At 36.9% G+C, this 21118-nt stretch overlaps 1 protein-coding gene across 1 annotated transcript in view; it reads left to right on the top strand.

The window, feature by feature from the left end:
* LOC115417650 (rab GTPase-activating protein 1-like) overlaps positions 1 to 21118 on the top strand; it is a 115732-nt gene that overhangs the window by 15535 nt on the left and 79079 nt on the right. Inside the window, 2 exon segments of the mRNA XM_030131658.1 lie at positions 11478 to 11552; positions 16738 to 16863. Coding sequence (XP_029987518.1) covers positions 16738 to 16863 — 126 coding nt within the window. The 5' untranslated portion in view covers positions 11478 to 11552.

The following is a 21118-nucleotide window of genomic DNA, read 5'->3' as shown; positions in this document are numbered from 1 at the left end:
ACTATGGAATGAGGCCAGCATGGATTTACGAATGTGTAGCTCATTTTTGATATTTACAAAAATGGTACGTAAGGTGATTTTTGAAGGATACAATTGTTAGGATCTAATAAGTAATAGGTAAATAATTTATTTTTGACTCTACATTAAATTACCATTAATTTGGTTGGTTAAGTTTTCTACTTTTCTGGTTTAGTTTCACTTTTTTATGTTTTTGCTTGTTTGCTTTTTAGTTGTATGCATTGTTGTTTTTTTTCTTTTTCCTATATTGAATGCTGGGTAACTGAATATGTTCTGTAGGACAGGCATTAATAGAAGCATTCTGCTTCTGCCTGGGCCTGTTCAGTTGTTAACCTGTTGGTAATATTTGTAGTGTTGACAGTGGTTGTATTATTATGTGATGACTGAATAAAGAATTTCATCATCATCAATATGATATATATCCCAATATAAAACTACATTATGACATTTTTGATTATTGTTTTGTATCCCAGACCCCCGCTAGAAAAGAAACACCTGAATTCAACATGTCCACATACTTTTGTCCATATAGTGTATGACTTGTGCAGTTCTTCTTCAAGGCTAACGATATGACTGTTAATCAAACTGAAGGCGCTTCAGATTGATGAAGTGGAACTTTTGCTTCTTTGTATTTATCTGAGGTTGCAGAAATAGAGTACAGCCGGTGAGAGCTCTGGGAGGACCTGTCAGGAAGGGTTAGCATCTAGTCTGGACCCAACTAGGTCAGTGGCGAGCCAGCCTTCATTTGTATGCAAATCCATGTAGATTTGCTACTGATAAGGTTGGTTGGATCTTGAGGCATGAGTGGGATACAGGCACAGAGGATCCAGGACAAAGTTTATATTCATCTTCATATCCTACTCGGTAATAAGCCTGGAGTCTTTTATTCTCTCACCTTTATTCTATGGGAAGGTCAGCTGAACTCTCTTTCAGCTCACCGTGCTTCATTTTTCTCATGTTTCCACTCAGTCACACCTCCAGATAACCCACACATCCACAGACTGCCGGTCATTCAGAAGGCACACAGCAGCAGCAGTCGGGGGTTAATGCTTCATTTAAGGGCACACTGCTCTCCCAGCTGGTGCGGAGATTCACAACCTGGGACCGTCAACCTGTAGACGCTTAAATATATCTACAGCACTTCCATGGAAACAGAATTTAAACAGACCTGGAGCAAAAAGTAAACATGATAACATGTTAACGTGCCTCATCAACCCGGCTAATGTTGCGTAACACAGAGATGGGTGAGTGTTTCCATTCACACATTATTCAGGGTACTAGTTCATATCCCGGTGACCACCATCCTGATCAGATTTCAGGAACACACGAAAAACACTGTGCCTGTAGAGTTCCAGTAGCAAAATTAGTTTTCTACAACCACACACACCAAAGTGAATAATTACATACATACCCAGCCAGCATGTCCATGTGGGCCCCAGGAGGGTTACAACAGGGGTGTCAAACTCATTTTCTTCTGGGGGCCACATTCAACCCAATTTAATCTGAACCAGGCCGGACCTGTGATAATAGCATGATAACCAATAAATAATGACAACTCCAAATTGTTTTAGTACAAAAAAACATTCAGTTATGCCAGTATTTACATTTACAAACTATCCACACAAAAAGGATGAATAAGTTGGAAAAAAACAGAATTTGTTAAGAAATAAAAGTACAATTTTATCAATATATGCCTCAACTAATCATTTATACATATGCACAAAGCACTTAGTAACAGGCAGAAAATTGTTAAAATTGCACTTAATTTTCTTAATTTCTTCATTTAGTTTAAGTTATTCACATGTTATTGTTAAAGGATAGTGTGTAATGTAAACATTTTCATAATTTTATGTTTTTTGCACTAAATCAAAGAGGAAAATTGTTGTCATTATTTATAGGTTATTATGATATTATTTTTGAGTTTGATGCCCTAACCTAGTCGCTTTGGAAAAAAGCGTCTGCCAAATGCATAAACATAAACATAACTTGCACTTTGCAAATTCATCCCACGGGACAGATTGGAACCTTTGGCGGGCCGGTTTTGGCCCCCGGCCGCATGTTTGACACCTGTGGGTTACAATCAAGGTTATTATCGTTAACAAAAACTAACGAAATGACGAAAACTAGAATTGAAAAATATTTCGTTAACTGAAATAAATAAAAACTATAATAAAAAAGAAAAAAAAAAACCCAAACATAACTAACTGAAACTGTATTGTGCACTTACAAAACTAACTAAAATGTATAACAATTATGGATAAAATTCCCTTCGTTTTTGTCTTCGTCAATGTCGGATTGATATGAAATCGATTTATTTCGCTCAAGCAATTTTAGCTAGCGGCACCATACCACACCATCATGGTCTGTCACTTGACATTTCCAGTCGTCTTCTGGTCCCCACTCTATCTGGAAACATGGAGACTGAAGTTGGGAGAAAGCAGCAGAGTCCTGTCTGGGATTTATTTGAATACGACGGAAAGAAGAGAAAAGATATGAAAAAAACTAAAACTAAACTGAAACTAAGCATTTAGAAAAAAATGAAAACTACTAAAAACTATCAAACCTGCTCTAAAAACGAATTAAAACTAACTGAATTAGAGAAAAAAAAAGTCAAAACTAAATAAAATTAAACTATAATGAAAAATCCAAACTATTAGAACCTTGGACCAAAGTGTAATTGAACCTACTGTGAGTTGTTGCTGTACTCCCTAAATGACCTTGAAAATCTAGGTTAAAAGCTGAAAAACTCCATAGTGTTGCTTTAACTTGAAAGTGAAGTCACATTTTTGCAGCTCTTTTTTATTATTATTGTGCCTAAAATGTTCTTATTGGTACCTTTTTAGTACAAGTACATTATGATTTATAGACTGTGCCTCCTCCTGTGTAGTGCACATTAAGAATGAATTTTGTACCGTTTAGTAATGAGAAACTATTCATATAGATTGTAATAATCCACTTCTCTGAGCCTATTATGTACTCTGGCTAACAAATTTAGATTTCACCCACCAGGACCTCCCCCATCCATCTGTCAGCATGCACTTCTCCAGCTGAGTTGGGGACGTGTGAATGCCACACTCCATCAAGCGTGTCAGCTTGTAGATTACACTGCAGACAGCTCCACAAGACTTCTCCATTACCTCCACATCAAACCCCAAATTAGCAGAACAGATCAGCGGTGGAGCGGCGGACGTCCACACTCATTTTTTAAACATGGAAAGGAGAGAGAATCTTTTGACCCAGTGTGCTGAGAGTTAACTGCAGTTAGCATCAATGTGTCTATCAAAAGAGTGAGGATTCTGCCAAAATATCTGAGGAAGATGAAACAACCACTGCCAGCTTAGTCATTTTAAACAGATCTGGATGGGAGTTAAATAACCGTATCATCTGTAAACATGTTCAAGGAAGACTGTCGGATTCTTGTCCTGCTGCTTGTTATTGAACGTACACACAGACTCCAGACCAGAGGTGTCAAACATACGGCCCGTGGGCCAAAACCGGCCCCCCAAAGGGTCCAGTCCGGCCCCTGGGATGAATTTGTGAAATGAAAAATTTGCACTAGACACATATTAAAAAGGATGTTAACCCTTAGAGCAGTGTTTTTCAACCTTGGGGTCACCTGAAATTTGTAGTAATTGATAAAATAAAAACTTAATAATAAAAAATATGTTGAGTTGAGAGAGACAATCACAATCCATAAAACAAACTGTGAGTGTGAAACTGCAGCACTGTGGTTCTGTTTATCTGTCAAATGTTCATTGTGGTCAGTTTCAGATGCTGCAGCTCTTTCATAATTCATAGTTTGAGTTCTTGTTTGTTCAGTATTAATTGTCAGCCTTGGAAATCACAGCTGGACTGACTGTACATATCCTGACCAAGGAAAATCCAATTCTCCCTTTGTGCAGTAATCTACACCTGGATTTACTGCCTCTGTTCATAATATATACATTATATTGACTAAATGTCCTCCAAAATTAACGTTTATTTGCAACATAGTATAGCCAACTATTACATGATCAAAGAAAAATTAATTTTAGCAAAAAATCTGGGGTCACCAGAAATTTGATGTTAAAATGGGGTCACAAGCCAAAAAAGGTTGGGAACCACTGCCTTAGAGGTCTGAGCGTATTTTGGCCGTTTTCAAGTACTTTTGATTTTGCCTTTGCTATACTATATAAAGAAATGTTTATTACACCCATGTTGGATTTCTTTTTTTTTTCTCAGCACAACTTCATCTATCTCATCTGCCTATTATTTTTTCACTTTAACCTACTATATCACACAAAAGGCCAAAATACACACAAAAATTTGATTTGAAAAATTTATAATTCATTGCATAAATAACACAAAAATGCTTAACGAACCTTTTCAAAGACTTTAAAAATGAATATTGGTTCCAAATACTAGGTATGTAAAATCCAAATTGTAATAAATTTAACTCAGATTAAGTCAAATACTCAAGTATTTGACATTAAAGCATATCCTTGCATTGGCGTTTTCTGTTACAGCTACTGTGAAGGCGCCGTGTCAGTCGTCTTTGTCGTCATTGTCTTTATTAGCAATTTCTTCAAACATCTTCTCAGATGAAACTACTGGTTGGATTCATTTCAGATTTTTATGTATCTTCCTTGGGACAATGTCTACAAAGTTTGTTCACAGTTTTAAGAAATTTCGATTTTTGCATTTTCCAGGAATTTTTTAAATATTAAAAATTTGCTTTTACTTATAATGGTCCATATTTTGAGGGTTTATAACATGTAAATAGTTACAGATATCAATATAGTTCCTATTGATCACTGATAAAAGTCATATATGGGCATTGATTGAATTAGCTGAGTTCTCCTCCAGTGGAAGTACCACCTGCTTCTATTGTTAGATTGATCTCCTGCATCCAGACCATAGGACTCCAACCGGACAACCTTGCAAATTGAACTTGTTATTGATTATTGATAGAACATGACGCTGACATACAGGGACAACATTGGTCCTATTTTTTTATTTAATTACTAGTGTTTTTTTCTGAATCTGATGCAAAGACTATCAGTGGATCGGCCAATCAGAGGCAGAGTAGGACCAGGTCTTTGCAGGATGAGGTGAAAAAAACAATCATGTTACACTCACAGAGACCTGCTAAATGTCCAGTACAACCAGTGAAAGTGGTGGCACTCTGGAGGCCTTCGAGGGCAGGTGAGGTTATTTGTCTTCTAATAAACTGGGGACTGTCTGTTCTGGTGTTACATTACCGTCCACTCGGGCAGGCGTTGCAAAACAATTTTCTGTCCTCATGCACTGTCTCTCTTTCCCCAGGGTTCCCACAGGGTCTTAAAAGTCTTAAGAGTCTTGAATTACAAATCTGCATTTAATACCTTAAAAGTCTTTAAAAGGTATTCAGTTTGATATGGTTGGTCTTAAGTTCTGTTGCCATAAACTTGTTGGCTGTATTGTGTTCAGATTAGGGACCTAATGATTACCGGTATAGAGGGTATGCATGTGATGTCACCGCTAGTGGAAGTCACCGCGGTTATGTCCGCTGAGTGGCAGAAAGAGGGAGATGAGTAGTGGCTTTGGCTTGAATACTGCGAAAACTTTAGAACAATCTAAAAATGGGGCAGAGCTGTTGTGCCATTAATCGCACAAATAGGTTTAAAAAGCACTCGGAGCTATCGTTTTAACGGCGACCTAAAGCCAAAGACAGAAGAAGCAGATGGATCACTGCAATTCGTAGAAATAACTGGAATCCAGGCAACGAAACCTGGATTTGTGGTTGCCATTTCATGTCAGGTAACGTTAATTTATGCTGTGTTCTTGTGTAAAATCATACCTTAAATTACGTATCGTTTTGGCTAACGTTCCTTCTTAGTAAAGCTCTTAATGTTAGCGTCTGTCATTTAGTTCTATGTTTCAGAACTGAAATGTTTTTGTCTTGACGAGGATGTCAACAACTCTGTGTCTTTGGATGCTTTCAGCCTTTGCATTGGGGATTTTCCCAGTGTTGAAATCAGTTCATATATGTCAGGATAGGTGATTTCCGGCCACATATCAATGTTCGTAGACCACTTGTTGTTTGGTAGCTTGTATGGATCCATGTCCAGTCCAATTGTCTTTAATTTCATGTTGTATTCCACATTTTTCCCGGTCTCGCTGTAGTTACTGCTATACTCCGCCATGTTGAGCCGGTTTGTTTTTGCCACTCAGTCTGACTTGGAGGGGCGTGGCCCAGGGGGGAAGTGACATATGTGCATTCCCTCTACAATGATAAACCGTGGTAAAATTTCCGATTGTTAATATTAGCGTTTAAATTCTAGTTATCATGATAACCGTGTTCAGTTACTGCACTTAGAAAACTAGAAAACTTGATATGAACATGGTCAAACCAGCTCCATTATGACCTGTCCAACTACTTTTTTCCCCACTCAAAAACACTCAGGAATCGACAGGAGAATTGATAAGGAATTGGACTGGCAACAGAATCGACAATGGCATTAATATTGATCAAATCCTATCGATTCCCACCCCTAGTGCAGATATCTCTGGCCATAAGGTGACATCTTTAATGCACATTTATATGTTTGATGTTTACATGTGAATATTTGAATGTTTCTGCCACAGAAGGTACTTTGTGTGTGTTATTTTATTAGTTTTTTTCCTAAATACAACTTGGTTACATTATTTCAGTGTGCGTATAATACTTTTTGAACATTTGAGCATATTTCAACAATACCGCGATAATAATGATAACTGATATTTTGGTCACCGTGACATGAAATTTTCATATCCTTACATCCCTTGTTCAGATGTGTCTGTTAAATGTCCAAAATACAAGAAAGTAACTATCAGGGTTCTCACTAGGATTTTTGTCACAGCGTAGGGCACCATGTACCATGCAAGTTTTGTAGGGGGTCCAGGGAGGATGTCCCTGGAAAATTTTTAAATTTATAACTCTGAAACACTATTCCTGCATTTTGAGGGGCAGATTTTGAGGAATGAAGCCAAAAAACAATGCAATATTACCCTTGTGTTTGGTGTTGCTCCCGCGCTTCGACGCAGACATGATCGTAGAAAAATATTCACTTTCACGAAATTAGGAATAATGGGAGCGGCGCTCACACTACACGCACACACAGCCTAAAGTTTAGATCTAATTTTCCATGGGTGATCGTCCGTTTAAATAAGATAAACTGATTGAAGGCTCATTGTCAGCCAATGAGCGTAAGGCAAGTGATGTTGGTGGGCGGGTCAGACAATACCAAGGCACACAAAGGGGTGTGGCTTCTATTGTTGTCATTTCCTGTCTGCAGCGCTTTGAGCCAAGACAAAGGAGTAGATTTATTCAAATTCCAATGTCGTTATCATTACTGTGATCTTCTGTTGTTAAAAGCATGCAAAGGGGGCCCTCCGGTGGTCGGAATAAGTTGCACTGGTGCATGTTTTGTCCTTTCGGTGTTCCCGTAGCCAGTTCAGCCATGGGAAGGAAGTAGCAGACACGTTTCTCGTTTTCTGTTTGTATGGCCAGAAAGAACGTTTGCCTGTGAGTATTTTATGTTCGGTTTTGTGGCAGTGAATGGTAAACCTGTTTCTTATGTAAACTTTTGTTGTTAGATTAAAAGACATTGTAAAGCTTAAGTCGGTCTGAAGATGCTAATCGTTAGCATGTCTATGGATTTTCCCATTTATGTTAGCATCGAGCTAGCGGTCTTTTCTTATTCATTTGGATGTATAATACTGTTAATGTGCTGGAACAAAGAACAGAACTGAGGCAGGTTTTGTTTGTATGTTGCAGTTTTACCGTGAAGTCTCGAGTTAAAGCTTTGGGGAGAAGTTTTCGGCGTCCGGCTTTTCTTGGTAAACCTGTTGTCTATCTGCTGAGTTAGCCGCTGTATACACACCAGCAGAGGCAGAATACACACAAATACACACAAATACACACCACTGCACTGGTGGAAAGACAGAGGCTCAGATCTCAGTGTCAGGGCCCCGACGTTCAATGACGCCAACGAGAAGGGTGGGGAAGCAAAATTTACAATGAATATTTAGTTGTTTTTTCTCAGCCACTACGTCAGTTGTTTTGAAACCAAACATATATTGATGTCATAATCATACTGTTATGGAAGAAATATTACTGTACTAATTCGTCTATAATGAAGAAGGATAAATTCAAACGTTCAGTGTCAAGAAATCCCTTTATTTGGAGCTCCATAGAAAGAGATACCACTCAGACAAAGACTGAGACGGTCTGAACCCAAAAATACAAATCACCTGTAGTCTTCTGTCTCCCATGAGAAAATTATGATGTGTGGAAAGTGTTGTGGTTAGTGTCAGGAACTTAGAGATAAGACCTCTGTGAGAAATGTTGGTTTGGCCTTCTACTGTGGACACAACACAAAAGAGGTCCAAACTGCTCTATATACACAGTGACATGAATATATCTGAAATAAGTTAGAAGCCTATATGATATATGAAATATGTGAAAATATATTGAATATATGGATATAAGTAATTTTGCCATTACAATACCTAACACTATTATCCATACCTTTTCAGAAACTTTTGCCCATATGAGTAATCAGGAAAGCAAACGTCAAAGAGTGTGTGATTTGCTGAATGCACTTGTCACACCAAAGGAGATTTCAAAATAGTTGGAGTGTCCATAAAGACTGTTTATAATGGAAAGAAGAGAATGACTATGAGCAAACTATTACCAGAAAGTCTGGAAGATACTATTAAAGAAGAATGGGAGAAGTTGTCACCCCAATATTTGAGGAACACTTGTGCAAGTTTCAGGAAGCGTGTGAAGGCAGTTATTGAGAAAGAAGGAGGACACATAGAATAAAACATTTTCTATTATGTCAGTTTTCTTGTGGCAAATAAATTCTCATGACTTTCAATAAACTAATTGGTCATACACTGTCTTTCAATCCCTGCCTCAAAATATTGTAAATTTCGCTTCCCCACCCTGTATATCTCCTTTATTTAACCAAGTAAAAAAGCCACATTGATATTGTAAATCTCTTTTTCAAGAGTGACCTGACCAAGAAAAGCAGCAGAACACAGTTTCTGACAGACCTGGGCACTGTAAGGCCCAGGGCCACATGCGGCCCAACAGCTGACCCTAACTGGCCCATATGAAGTCATTGGCAAATTAAAAGTCAATGCAAATGTGTATCATCATAATAGAGGTAACCAATACAATGCCACTGCTTTTATTTTTGAAGAATCTGCTAATTTACCATTTTTTTCACGCATACTTTCTACCCTTCCATAAGGCTTATGCACTAGTGGTTTGTTGGTCAGTTTCAGCCCATGAAGATGTCAGCGAACGGCAAAAAAAAAAAAGATTGATTCCGAATGGAGAGTTTTTTTTTTTTTTTTACCAGACATGGACTTGAAAGTAATTCTTTACTGAAGTCAGAGTTAAAGAAAAAGGAACTGTGATATGCAAACAAACAAAGCTGGATGCATTTATAGTTTTTCATATAAAGTTAATGTGGAGTTGGTTTTGCACATTTTTGAAAGTCTTTTTGTGAATATTCCTTAAATAGTTTTATTCTGTGCTCCACATTTTCATTTTTAATTGCATTGTTGCATTTACAGTTTTTGTATTATAGTAAAGTTTATTTATGTATTTGTTTATTTATTTAGAGAGAGAGATATTAAGGAGAGCTGCAAGTGTATTGATCCGGCCCTTAACAACTGTCAAGTTTCTCATGTGGCCCCATCGGAAACTTAATTGCCCACCCCTGGTTTATGATAATGCAAGACATAATGAACACACATTAAAAAACAAAAAAAAAAAGTCGATAGTGAGAAAACAATCATTTGTGCAAGTTTAAAACAGTTACATTGACCAAGCTTAGTCGACTCAGTTCCAACCCGACAATTTATTTTGAAATTAGGAACCAATTATTGCGAACTTTTCAGCCCCTGGTGAGAAATGACTCGGTAAGAGTAAGAATCAAGGCGTTGGAGTAAATAAATAAATTTTCTTAAATTCTACGAGTCACAAATTTTTGCCAGTATGGCCATGACATGGGCTGTGAAATGCACATTGAATTCTGTTCTAAGTAGTCTTAAAAAGGTCTTAAAAGTCTTAAATGTAACCTGTAGGAACCCTGGTCTCCCACGTCCTTTAAAGCGTGTACAGAAGGAAACGGTCTAAACGTAAGAGAAGGTGCTTGTGATCAACCAGCGGCGAAGGTGATTAGGGGTGTTAGAAAATATTGGTTCTGCAATATATCGCGATATTTCATTTCGCAATACTGTATTGGTATTAAAAAGTAATATTTTTAGGTATGTTATTCAAATGCAAATATGGCGGAGGTTCGTTTTTAGTGTTTCTTTTTTGTTTATATTTTATTTATTATTATTTAACACTGTTTTATTAAATAATGTTAGTTCCTTTGTTGGGATTGCACAAAATAATGTTCTGATGTTAGTTCTGAACTAATAGAATAAGAACATTTGAACAGGATCTGAAACTGTAGCGTCTGTAAAACAGAATTCAAGTTTGAACACAAGAACATTTTGTGTTATAGCATTAGATCCTGTTCTGATCAAATAAAATGTGCTTAGTGTTTGTGAATATTTCTGGTGTAATTCAATTCTTCAAGGAAATAATCATTTACAAAAACAAACAAACAAAAAATTACCTTTTTAACAGTATCATGATATATCGGGATATATCGTATTGTATCCTAGTAATGTGATTTGTATTGTCATTGCCAGGTTCTTGCCAGTACACAGCCCTAATGGTGACTGAACCTGAAGGACACATTAGGGTTTTATTACCACTGAGCTGCCCTTGAGCAAAGATCCATTGAGCTTGTGTTTTTGCCAAACGCTTTTGGTCTGTGGTGGACGTAGGTCGCCACTGTAGTGAGCGTAAATTAAAAAAAAAGTCTTACTGCGACATATGCAGATGAAGCCGATGCTGTGTGATGTGCGACTGTCTCCCCTTCACCTTCAGCTCATCTCTTTTTTCACGTCTAAAAAAGTGAACGCTAAATGGTTTTGGACACAGTGCCCCTTCCTGGATCAGTGTTTACGCTGTGAAAAGCCCTGTTCGCTTGGTCAGTAACATGATTTGTGGGATCTGCCAGAAACTGACTGCTTTGAGACACCGTCTCTCTGAACGGTCATCTGAAGTGTTATTGTCCTCGGTTGGTCTTTCATACTTGACCTTAACGCCCGAACTGCCTACGTTTCTTATGTCAGGAGGACCCGCGCTGCTCCTGCTCCTACAGTGTTGTTGAAACCTCTCCTGAGTTTGTATATCGAGTCAAATAAACCCACCCAGGGACTTGTTCAAGGTTGAAATTCAATGAAAATATAAAAATTTGAGGTCTGTATGTTAAAATCAATTATATATAGTAAAAACCTCAAGTTGTATCTGTAACCTTTTTGAGGTCTTGCTCATTTTATGACTGAATTGATTTTTTGCCCTTTCTCTCTTTCTTTTCTCCCAGGCATACTCTGTTTATGACGAGGAAATTGGTTATTGTCAGGGTCAGTCGTTTCTTGCTGCTGTTCTCCTTCTGCACGTGAGTATATTACCCATCGAACATGCTTTTTCTGATTATAACAATAAACCTGAATCATATGTACAGTATGTGGACAAAAGTATGTGGACACGTTGAATTCAGGTGTTTCTTTTCTAACGGGTCTGGGATACAAAACAATAATGACTAATGTCAGAATATAGTTTTGATATTGGGATAAATATCATTGCATTGGTTTGTTTTGTTTAATTTGTCTTTGCTTCTAAAATGTCTCAGAGATAGTTTTTTACTTAATTTCTCTCAACGTTTTTTTCTGTTTTTTTTTTTGCTTTTTTTTATCATGACTATGATTCTACCTCTAAATTTCTAAAATATTCTCATGCTCTGACTGTAAACCATTTTTCTAACCACCTACTTTCTCCACATCTCCCATTAAACTTAAAGGAAATATTGATGTTACGCTAGATTAAAATCGCAGTTAACTTGCACTATACTGACAAAAGTATGTGGACATGTTGAATTCATGTGTTTCTTTTCTAACAGGGGTCTGGGATACAAAAACAATAATGGACTTAAGTCAGAAGGTAGTTTTATATTGGGATAAATGTCATTGCATTGGTTTGTTTTGTTTAATTTGTCTTGGCTTCCAAAATGTCTCAGAGATGGATTTTACTTCATTTCTCTCAACAGTGAGTTTGCTTGTTTTTTTTTGTTTTTTTTTGTTTAAATCCATGACTATGATTTTAAATTTTGTATTGGATAAATATCAGTGCATTGGTTAGTTTGGTTTAAATTGTTATCTTTGCTTTAGGGCTGCACGATATTGGAAAAAAATGGACTGATTTTTTTTAACCCTGCAATATATATATTACAATATGAAAAAAATACTCCAGCAGTAATAATATTTGTGTGGTGCCGATGTAAATGGTCAAACAAATTAGTTGTGTTTCCTCTCATTGTGGCGACAGGTGCAAGGCGGTATCAACGCAGAACATGTGTTCCAGTATCATCCTTCTTGTAGCCGAAATAATTTCAGATAACTGACGTAGCTTTTCTTTTTGGCACCAAGTCTTTGTTTTTGCTGATTTTCTCTTGTTCGTTGCTCATTTTTCAGTGTTGTTACCAGCGACTCACTCCAAACTGATTAAGCACGATTGTGATTGGTGTCACATACCCTTGAAATTAGATAACACACACAGTTCATTTGCCTCCTACATCGTAGAACCTGCAATGTGACCATTGCGCACACTACATCACAATGACGATGCTCAAACAATACATTGTGCAGCTCTACTTGGTTTCCAAAATACTTCAGAGGTGGTTTTTATTTAATTTCTCTCAACATTGATTTTTTGTTTTTTATCCATGACTATGATTTTAAATGTTCTACCTCTAAATTTCTAAAATATTTTTCATGCTCTATCTGTAAATAATAATTTTCTTCCACAACTAACCATCTACTTTCTTCACATCTCACTGAGGAAGAAAAATCTCCCATTAAACTTGAAGGAAATATTGATGTTTATATGTTGAATCATCATGAACAGGACATCTTACAGCTGTAGACATGATATGTCCCAAATTTTTGTCCATATACTTTATACATCAACTAAGTTTAAGTGAGATGTGAAGAAAGTAGATGGTTAGTTTGGTAGAAATGTGTTATTTACAGTCAGAGCACGAAAAATATTTTAGAAATTTAGAGGCCGAACATTTAAAATTATAGTCATGATTTAAAAATAAATAAAAAGCAAACTCATTGTTGAGAGAAATGAAGTCTAAAACCATCTCAGTCATTTTAGAAGCAACAATAACAATTTAAACCAAACTAACCAATGCCATATTTATCCCAAATAAAATATTTTCTATCCCAGACCCGTTAGAAAAGAAATGCCTGAATTCAGCGTGTCCACAACACAAAAATATATTTTCGTTATATACAATACAATATACATGTACATTATATATACAAAAATATTTGGACACACCATGTCTACAGCTGTAATGATGTCCTGTTCATGATGATTTAACATATAATATCAATATTTCCTTCAAGTTTAATGGGAAATTTGTCATCCTAAGTGAGATGTCAGAGAACCAAAAGGAAAATTTCCATCATAGTAACAATTGTACCGTTTTTTGTATCTGCTGCCTAAATATAGCATTTTAGAAGCAACAATAACAATTTAAACCAAACTAACCAATGCTATATTTATCCCAATATAAAACTACATTCTAACATGAGTCATTATTGTTTTGTATCCCAGACCCCTGTTAGAAAAGAAACACCTGAATTCAATGTGTCCACAACAAGTACAATCTATTAAAACATCATACATTGCAATTAGATACTTGAACATTTTTCTGATGCTTTGGAAAGAAAAGTCATTTGGAGCTGCTTTTCAACTGTAATGTCACATTCACACTTCTACTGTAAAAAACCATGTTTGAGGGCGTCGAAAAAGCAAATACCCAAGGCTGGAGAATGAAAAGAAAAATATTTCAGTATTGTGGAGACGTAGCATCTACAGAAACCTCGTCTGCTGCTTGTATAAGGTGTTCTAAGGCAGAAGCGAGGCTCCATAATAGACTAAATGGAAGCAGATAGAAAGGATGTCTGTGGCTGAAAAGAAAGACTTTGACTGCTGGAATGAAAACAGTTTATAACAGACTGCTGGTGATGAATAGAGAGAGAGAGAGAGGGAGACGAGAAGAGGCTGAAGCTCAGAGCCATGAGGCAGCGTTATGGTGGAAAATGAGCAGAGGGGAAGAATTGGAGGAGGACACTTGTTCGTTCTTACACAGATTTATTTTCAAGGTCATTGGAAGTCACACTACACACTGTAAAAGCCCCCCCCCCCCCCCCCCATATACACGATTAAGGACCATTTTTCACAACTCGTCTGTAAGAGACACACCTGAAATTTAACATAAGGAAGTCATTTAAATGATAGTAAGAAAGAGAGTGATGAGGTCCGATTCACATGCACTGTAAAAAAAAAAAAAAGGTATTATTCCGGCAGCAGGGGTGCTGAAAAAATACTGTAAAATAACGGAAATAACCATCTCATAAAAATACGGTAATTTTCCTTAATTAAAATACAGTTTTTTGCCCTAACTTTATATGAGATTTTGCATATTTTTTTGACTTTTTAATGTTTAAGGTAGAATCATAGTCATGATAAAAAAAAAGCAAAAAACAGAAAAAACGTTGAGAGAAATTAAGTAAAAACTATTTCTGAGACATTTTAGAAGCAAAGACAAATTAAACAAAACAAACCAATGCAATGATATTTATCTCAATACAAAACTATATTATATTAGTCATTATTGTTTTGTATCCCAGACCCCTGTTAGAAAAGAAACACCTGAATTCAACATGTCCACATACTTTTGTCCATATAGTGAACATAATCCTCAGTATGTGACGGTGACTTCAGCTCCATGTGTTTGTAGTTCTGATGTGTCGGGTGCATACGCTTCCACTAAACTCATTAGCTCAGTTTAGCTGTAAAAACATTAGCTGTAAGTTAATTTTTCTGTCACTCAGTGGGTGTAACCGCTGTGACTTTGTCCTGCTGTGACGTCACATTCATACCCTCTATAGGCACCAGCAGCTGTAGCTATGGATGACAAATTAGAGGAGGGGAGGGAGGGATGGAGGAGAGGAGGGGAAGGGAGGAGGGGAGAGAGGAGAGAAGAGGGGAGGGGAGAGAGGAAAAACGAGAGAGGAGGGGAGAGCAGGGAGAGGAGACACAAGGAAGGAGAAATGAGGAGAGGAGAGGGAAGGGAGGAGGGGAGGGATAGGAGACACAAGGAAGGAGAGGAGAAGAGAGGAGAGAGGAGGAGAGAGGGGAAGAGAGGAGGGAGGGGAAGGGAGAGGGTAGGAGACACAAGGAAGAGAGAGGGGGGGAGAGGGGGGAGACACAAGGAGAGGAGGGGAAGGGAGGAGGGAGAGAGGAGAGGAGGGGAGGGGCGGTGAGAAACAAGGAGAGGACTGTATAAAAGGGAAAACTGATGAGAGCAGAGGAGGAGAAAGTAGCGAAGGCAGGTCTGTAAAGGTGAGGAGGAGGAGAGAGGTGTAGAGAAGAGCAGCAGTAAAAGGAGAGGAAGAAAGAGGTTAGAGAGGTGTAGAGAGAGCAGCAGTAAAAGGAGGAAGAAGGAGAGGTTAGAGAGGTTAGAGAAGAGCAGCAGTAAAGGAGGAGGAAGAGAAGGTTAGGAGAGGGAGAGGTTAGAGCGAGGTGTAGAGAAGGCAGGTAAAGGAGGAGGAAGAAGAAGAAGGAGAGGTTATAGAGGAGGTGTCAGGAATATTAATAGAGGTTCAGGTTTACCTGCAGGAGCCCATTCAGCCCCAACACATACTGTCCACTCTGATTAAATATCAGCTCACAGACTGAGAGTGTGTGGGTTAGAGGAGAAATACACACACACACACACACACTTTAAAGCTTTTCTGCACCTCTTATCTTCATCCATCCAAACACACACTCTCACACCACCACACACACACACACACACTCTCACACACACACACACACACACACACTCTCACACACACCTCTCTCACACACACACACACACACACACACTCTCACACACACTCTCACTCACACCACACACACACCACACTCACACACACACACACACACACAACACACACACACACACACACAAACACCTTGAAATCTGTCCTAACTCACACACCTTGAATCATTTCCAGAAACATGTCACTTGTGTTTTGTTTCATGGCGTCGTCCACACCTTCACCTTGGCAACGCTCCAACTGCAACTTCAGCGGAGACGGAGACAAATGAAGGATCCGTCTTCAACGTCTACCCCCCAAACATCCAGCACATCCACAAACACAAAGCTTTTGTTTCCTTTGTGGCAACAGATGCAGATTCAGAAAACTTTATTTATTCCCACGGGCAGTTCATTTGCAGCTCACCACAGACATCAGCCCACATCCAAAGTGCAATGTGACAAACGGAAATAAATCAGTGCACAAATACAGGATTATTGAAAGCAACTATGAATAAATGCATTTAAATAATCAACAATAAATAATCAATAATACCAATGCAGACTAAAAGATCCTATTGGTTCTGCTATATTTAAAAAAAAAAAAAAAAAAAAAAAATCATTTAAAATGACACAATTCAGTCCGTCATCTGTTTGAAGTTTGAGTTGATTTGGTCGTAGTTGATGATTGTTGGTGTGCTTTCAGATGCCTGAAGAACAGGCCTTCTGTGTGCTGGTGAAAATTATGTATGAGTACGGCCTCCGAGCGCTGTACAAGAACAACTTTGAAGACCTTCACTGCAAGTTCTACCAGCTGGAGAGGCTGATGCAGGTGAGTGGGGGGCTGCTTTCAACGGAACACACACACACACACTCGTACAAATTAAACCAAACAGTTTTCAGTTCTCTACCTGATTTCAGACACAACACAGGAAATCATTTGTCCCTAGTGAAGGGGTGTCAAACATGCGGCCCGGGGCCAACAACCGGCCCACCAAAGGGTCCAGTCCAGCCTGTGGGATGAATTTGTGAAATGCAAAAATGATGTAAGATATTAATAATCATTTTGGTCCATATATTACTGTGTTTTGGAAGATGATTGGGAAGTACTGTACCATGTACTGGGATATTCAATTCCACTGACTCCTGATATTCTATATGTACGCACAATATTTATCAGTATGAAAAACAAGTGGTGCTGTCGCAACATTTAGGTAGACCTCATGTACATACCATCTATGTTTGTTTGGTTTCTGTTCTTATCTGCTGTATGTAAAGTGTCTATGAGTTCTATGAAAGCACCATACAAATAAAATGTAGTATTATTATTATTATTTATTATCTATTGGCACAATGGGCAGTTTAACATCATGTCTCATGTTTCATGATTCCATAGTAGTATATCCACTGTTAATACTTGTATTTGTAGTAGTAGTATTAACTATTAGTACTTGTATTTGTAGTAGTACTGAACTGTTAGTACTTGTATTTTGTATTAGTAGTAGTAACTGTAGTACTTGTATTTGGTAGTAGTAGTATTAGACTGGTAGTACTGTTTTGTAGTAGTCTAACTGTTAGTACTTGTATTTGTAGTAGTATTAACTGTTATTACTTGTATTGTAGTAGTAGTATTAACTGTTAGTACTTGTATTTGTAGTAGTATTAACTGTTAGTACTTTTATTTATAGTAGTAGTACTACCAGTCATGTACGTTTGTTGTCATTGGTTTGTGTCTGCAACCAGCTGATCTACTTTTAAACAGTTCTAGTCAGTTATCTGTGCATCAACTGCATCCATGTGGCTTCTCTCTCTCTCTCTCTCGACCTGCTCTATAGTCATGAGATGACTTTTATGACTTTTGTTTTGATTTGGCGCTGTATAAATAACATTTGATTTGATTTGATTTGCCAGGCACAACAAACCCCGCCCCTGACATGTATGTTGTATTGTATCTTGTTTTACCATCAGTCAGCTCTTTCATCCATATCCAATATTTGATAAATATAAAAATTATAAATGTGCCAAGTTGTAAGTAAACTGATTTAAAATGTATGTTTTTATAGCGATTTGAAATTTCGCCTATTATAAGTAAATGGGAAAAAGGATTTTAAAAATTCACGGAAAGTTTGAACTTTGACCTCCTTTTCCACAAATGTAATCCCATCTGTTCTAGGTCACTGGTAATCTATAAACCCAATCTGGTATGAATTCAACCAATAGTTTTGCTGCTGAAGTGTTACAAAGAAACAAACCAACCAAACCAAAAACAAAACCCCTTGCCTCCCCTTGGGGGGGGGGGGTGTGGAATAATTAAAGTAATATACACTAAAAGTGTAAAAACTATTGTTGTGTTATTAAAATGATGTGGTTTTAATGAGGAGTTAAACAGTCTGATGGTCAGAAGCAGGAATGATTTCCTGTGTGGTTGACTGGTGCGTTTTGGGTGAATCAGTCACATGAAACATTCCAGAAACTGTATATCATAGCTGCACTGCAAAACAAAATTACGTCGCATTGGTCACAATAAAAGCACATAAATAAAACACTATGAATACAGTAAACAGGATAAAAATGACACTGGGTTACAAAATAATTTTTTTTTGCAAGTTGTCTAGGTTTTTCAGCTGAGTTAGGACCATTTTGCACCGCTAAATCCAAAATCACATCTGTTTTTTCTCAATCAGGTCAGGTTTTTTTGCTAATTTGATTTTGAAAAATTTGATCTTCTCACAAAATTGATTACATTTTTGTGACTTTATCAGTTGATTTTTATATAGTTCTCACCCAAAATAGGTTTTAAGAGAAAAAAAATCATTTTCTAGCAGGATGTATTTATTAAGTGTTACAAACTTTAATTCCTGTAAATTGAATAATAGATATTGATAAAGCCAAGTACATGTAAATTGAACATTAAATCGTCATTGTGCAAAATTCAGGGCATGAACTTTTGTTTCGGTTCTTTCTGTTGATTCCAGTCACATCAATAGCACAGAAGTAGCAGTCAGTGACATGGTTTGTCGGCTCCCTCCAAATCATGGGAATTCCAAACTTCAGAGAACTCTTCTTGCCTTTGGTCCACTGACGCAGATACTCGGTGCATGACTTGCATACCATGTGTGGCGCCCAAACTTTATCTTAGTCACAAAGTTTAATACCAAAATAAGATTGGTAAGCACACTTCATGAAACTTGTGACTGGATTCCTGTTAGGTACAATGGTGTATTCACCGCAGATGTAGCAGAATACGTCAGGCTTATTTTTGCAAGATCTTCTAGTCGAAGCCATTTCATTCACCTGTAATATTAAAAAAAACATTAATCATAAATTGGCAAAAGTAAAATCTTCACAACTCGTTTATTGCAAGAAATATGAAGAATTTTGTATCATGACGTGAAAATGCCCATAAATGTAAGCAAAAATGTTAAAAAGCCAATATGTAGCATAGTTCAGAAAGTTTGACCTGATTGAGCAAAATGAATGTGATTTTTAGATTCAGCACACCAAAATTATCCTAAATCCGCTCAAAAAACTTAAACAATAAATTGTTGTTGACCAGTGTAATCAGTAAAAGTATATCTAAATGTTCATACATAAACAATGCTCATAACATTTTTTCTGATTATTTGTATCTAAATTAAGGCTGTTAGTCTATGTCATTAATGATTAGATTCGGCATTTGTACGATGATTCAGTGACAGTTCCAGCTGAAAAAAAGAGCATCAGGGTGGAGTAGAAACAGACTTTTACAACATCAGTATATTCACAAGAAGAAAGGTGGTTGTATGTAAAACCTGTTACCGGCTGTTGCATCATTTCTGTGTTTGCTGTTGCTGTGTACTGGCTGCTTCTGGTCAGTGAATGTAATAACAGTTTATCCGTGGTCAGTGTGTGTGAGCTCTGTAGACGCAGTAAAGTTGTGTCTGTTGACTCTGACGACTGATTCAAGTCCAACGCAGGATTTACGGCTTAAACCAGGGCTGTCGAAGTCTGTGTCCTTCAGGTTCCACATTCAGCCCAGTTTGATCTGAAGTGGACCAGAGCAATAAAACAATAACATAATAACCTAGAAATAATGACAATGCAAACATTTTTGCTGTTTTATTGGGGGGGAAAAAAATTTTTTTAACCCTTTCATGCATGAATTATGAAAAAAAGTGTCCAGATTTTTTTTTTTCTTGTTTTATAACTCAAAATGAGGCTAAATTTGAAAAGCATTTTTATATACATACATACATACATACATACATACATATATATATATATATATTATTTATTTATTTTTTTAAATATGGATTAATTAAGAAGATATTAAACCTCCTGAGACCCAGGAAAGTAGAAGCTTTGGCTTTTTAAAAAATTAAATAATTGCCTATATTAGGACATCAGGATGCAACAGTTTTTTCAGATGCATTTTTAAATTTTTTTAATGACATAACCTCAAAAAAATTTAATTACTTAAGAAAATTAAGCTCAATTTTAATATTTATTATGCCTCAACTTGTCATTACTGATCAGATTTACAAAGGCACAAAACATTTAGTAACAGGTAGAATATTGTTAAAATTGTTTTCTTTAGACATGTCAGGGTATTCATAATTTATTGTTAAAGGATAGTTTGTAAATGTAAATATTATAATAATTTAATGTTATTTTTTGCACTAAAACAAAGAGAAAAGTTGGAGTTGCCATTATTTATAAGCATAATACTTTTTTTCACATTAAACCAAGAAGAACATTTGGAGTTATTATTTATAGGTTATTATGTTTATGAGGCAAGGGATATTGTTTTTGCTTCAGTTTGTTTCTTCGTTTGTTAACACTTTAGCAGCAAAACTACTGGTTGAATTCATAGCAGATTGGGTTTATAGATTGCCAGTGACCCAGAACAGATAGTGGTTACATTTTGGGAAAAGTAGGTCAAAGTTAAAAAATTTAATGAATTTTTGGAATCTTTTTTTTTTCCCATTTGCTTAAAATGGCTGAAATTTCAAATGTCTACAAAAACATCAGTTTTGTTTCAGTTCACTTCAAACTTGGCACGTATATAGAGGCACACGCATAGACATGATGACATTAGCTGGATCGAT

Source organism: Sphaeramia orbicularis, chromosome 4, assembly GCF_902148855.1.
Source record: "Sphaeramia orbicularis chromosome 4, fSphaOr1.1, whole genome shotgun sequence".
NCBI lineage: Eukaryota > Metazoa > Chordata > Actinopteri > Kurtiformes > Apogonidae > Sphaeramia > Sphaeramia orbicularis.
Note: the sequence above shows the minus strand (reverse complement) of the source record. Positions and strands in the feature narration are given on the sequence as shown.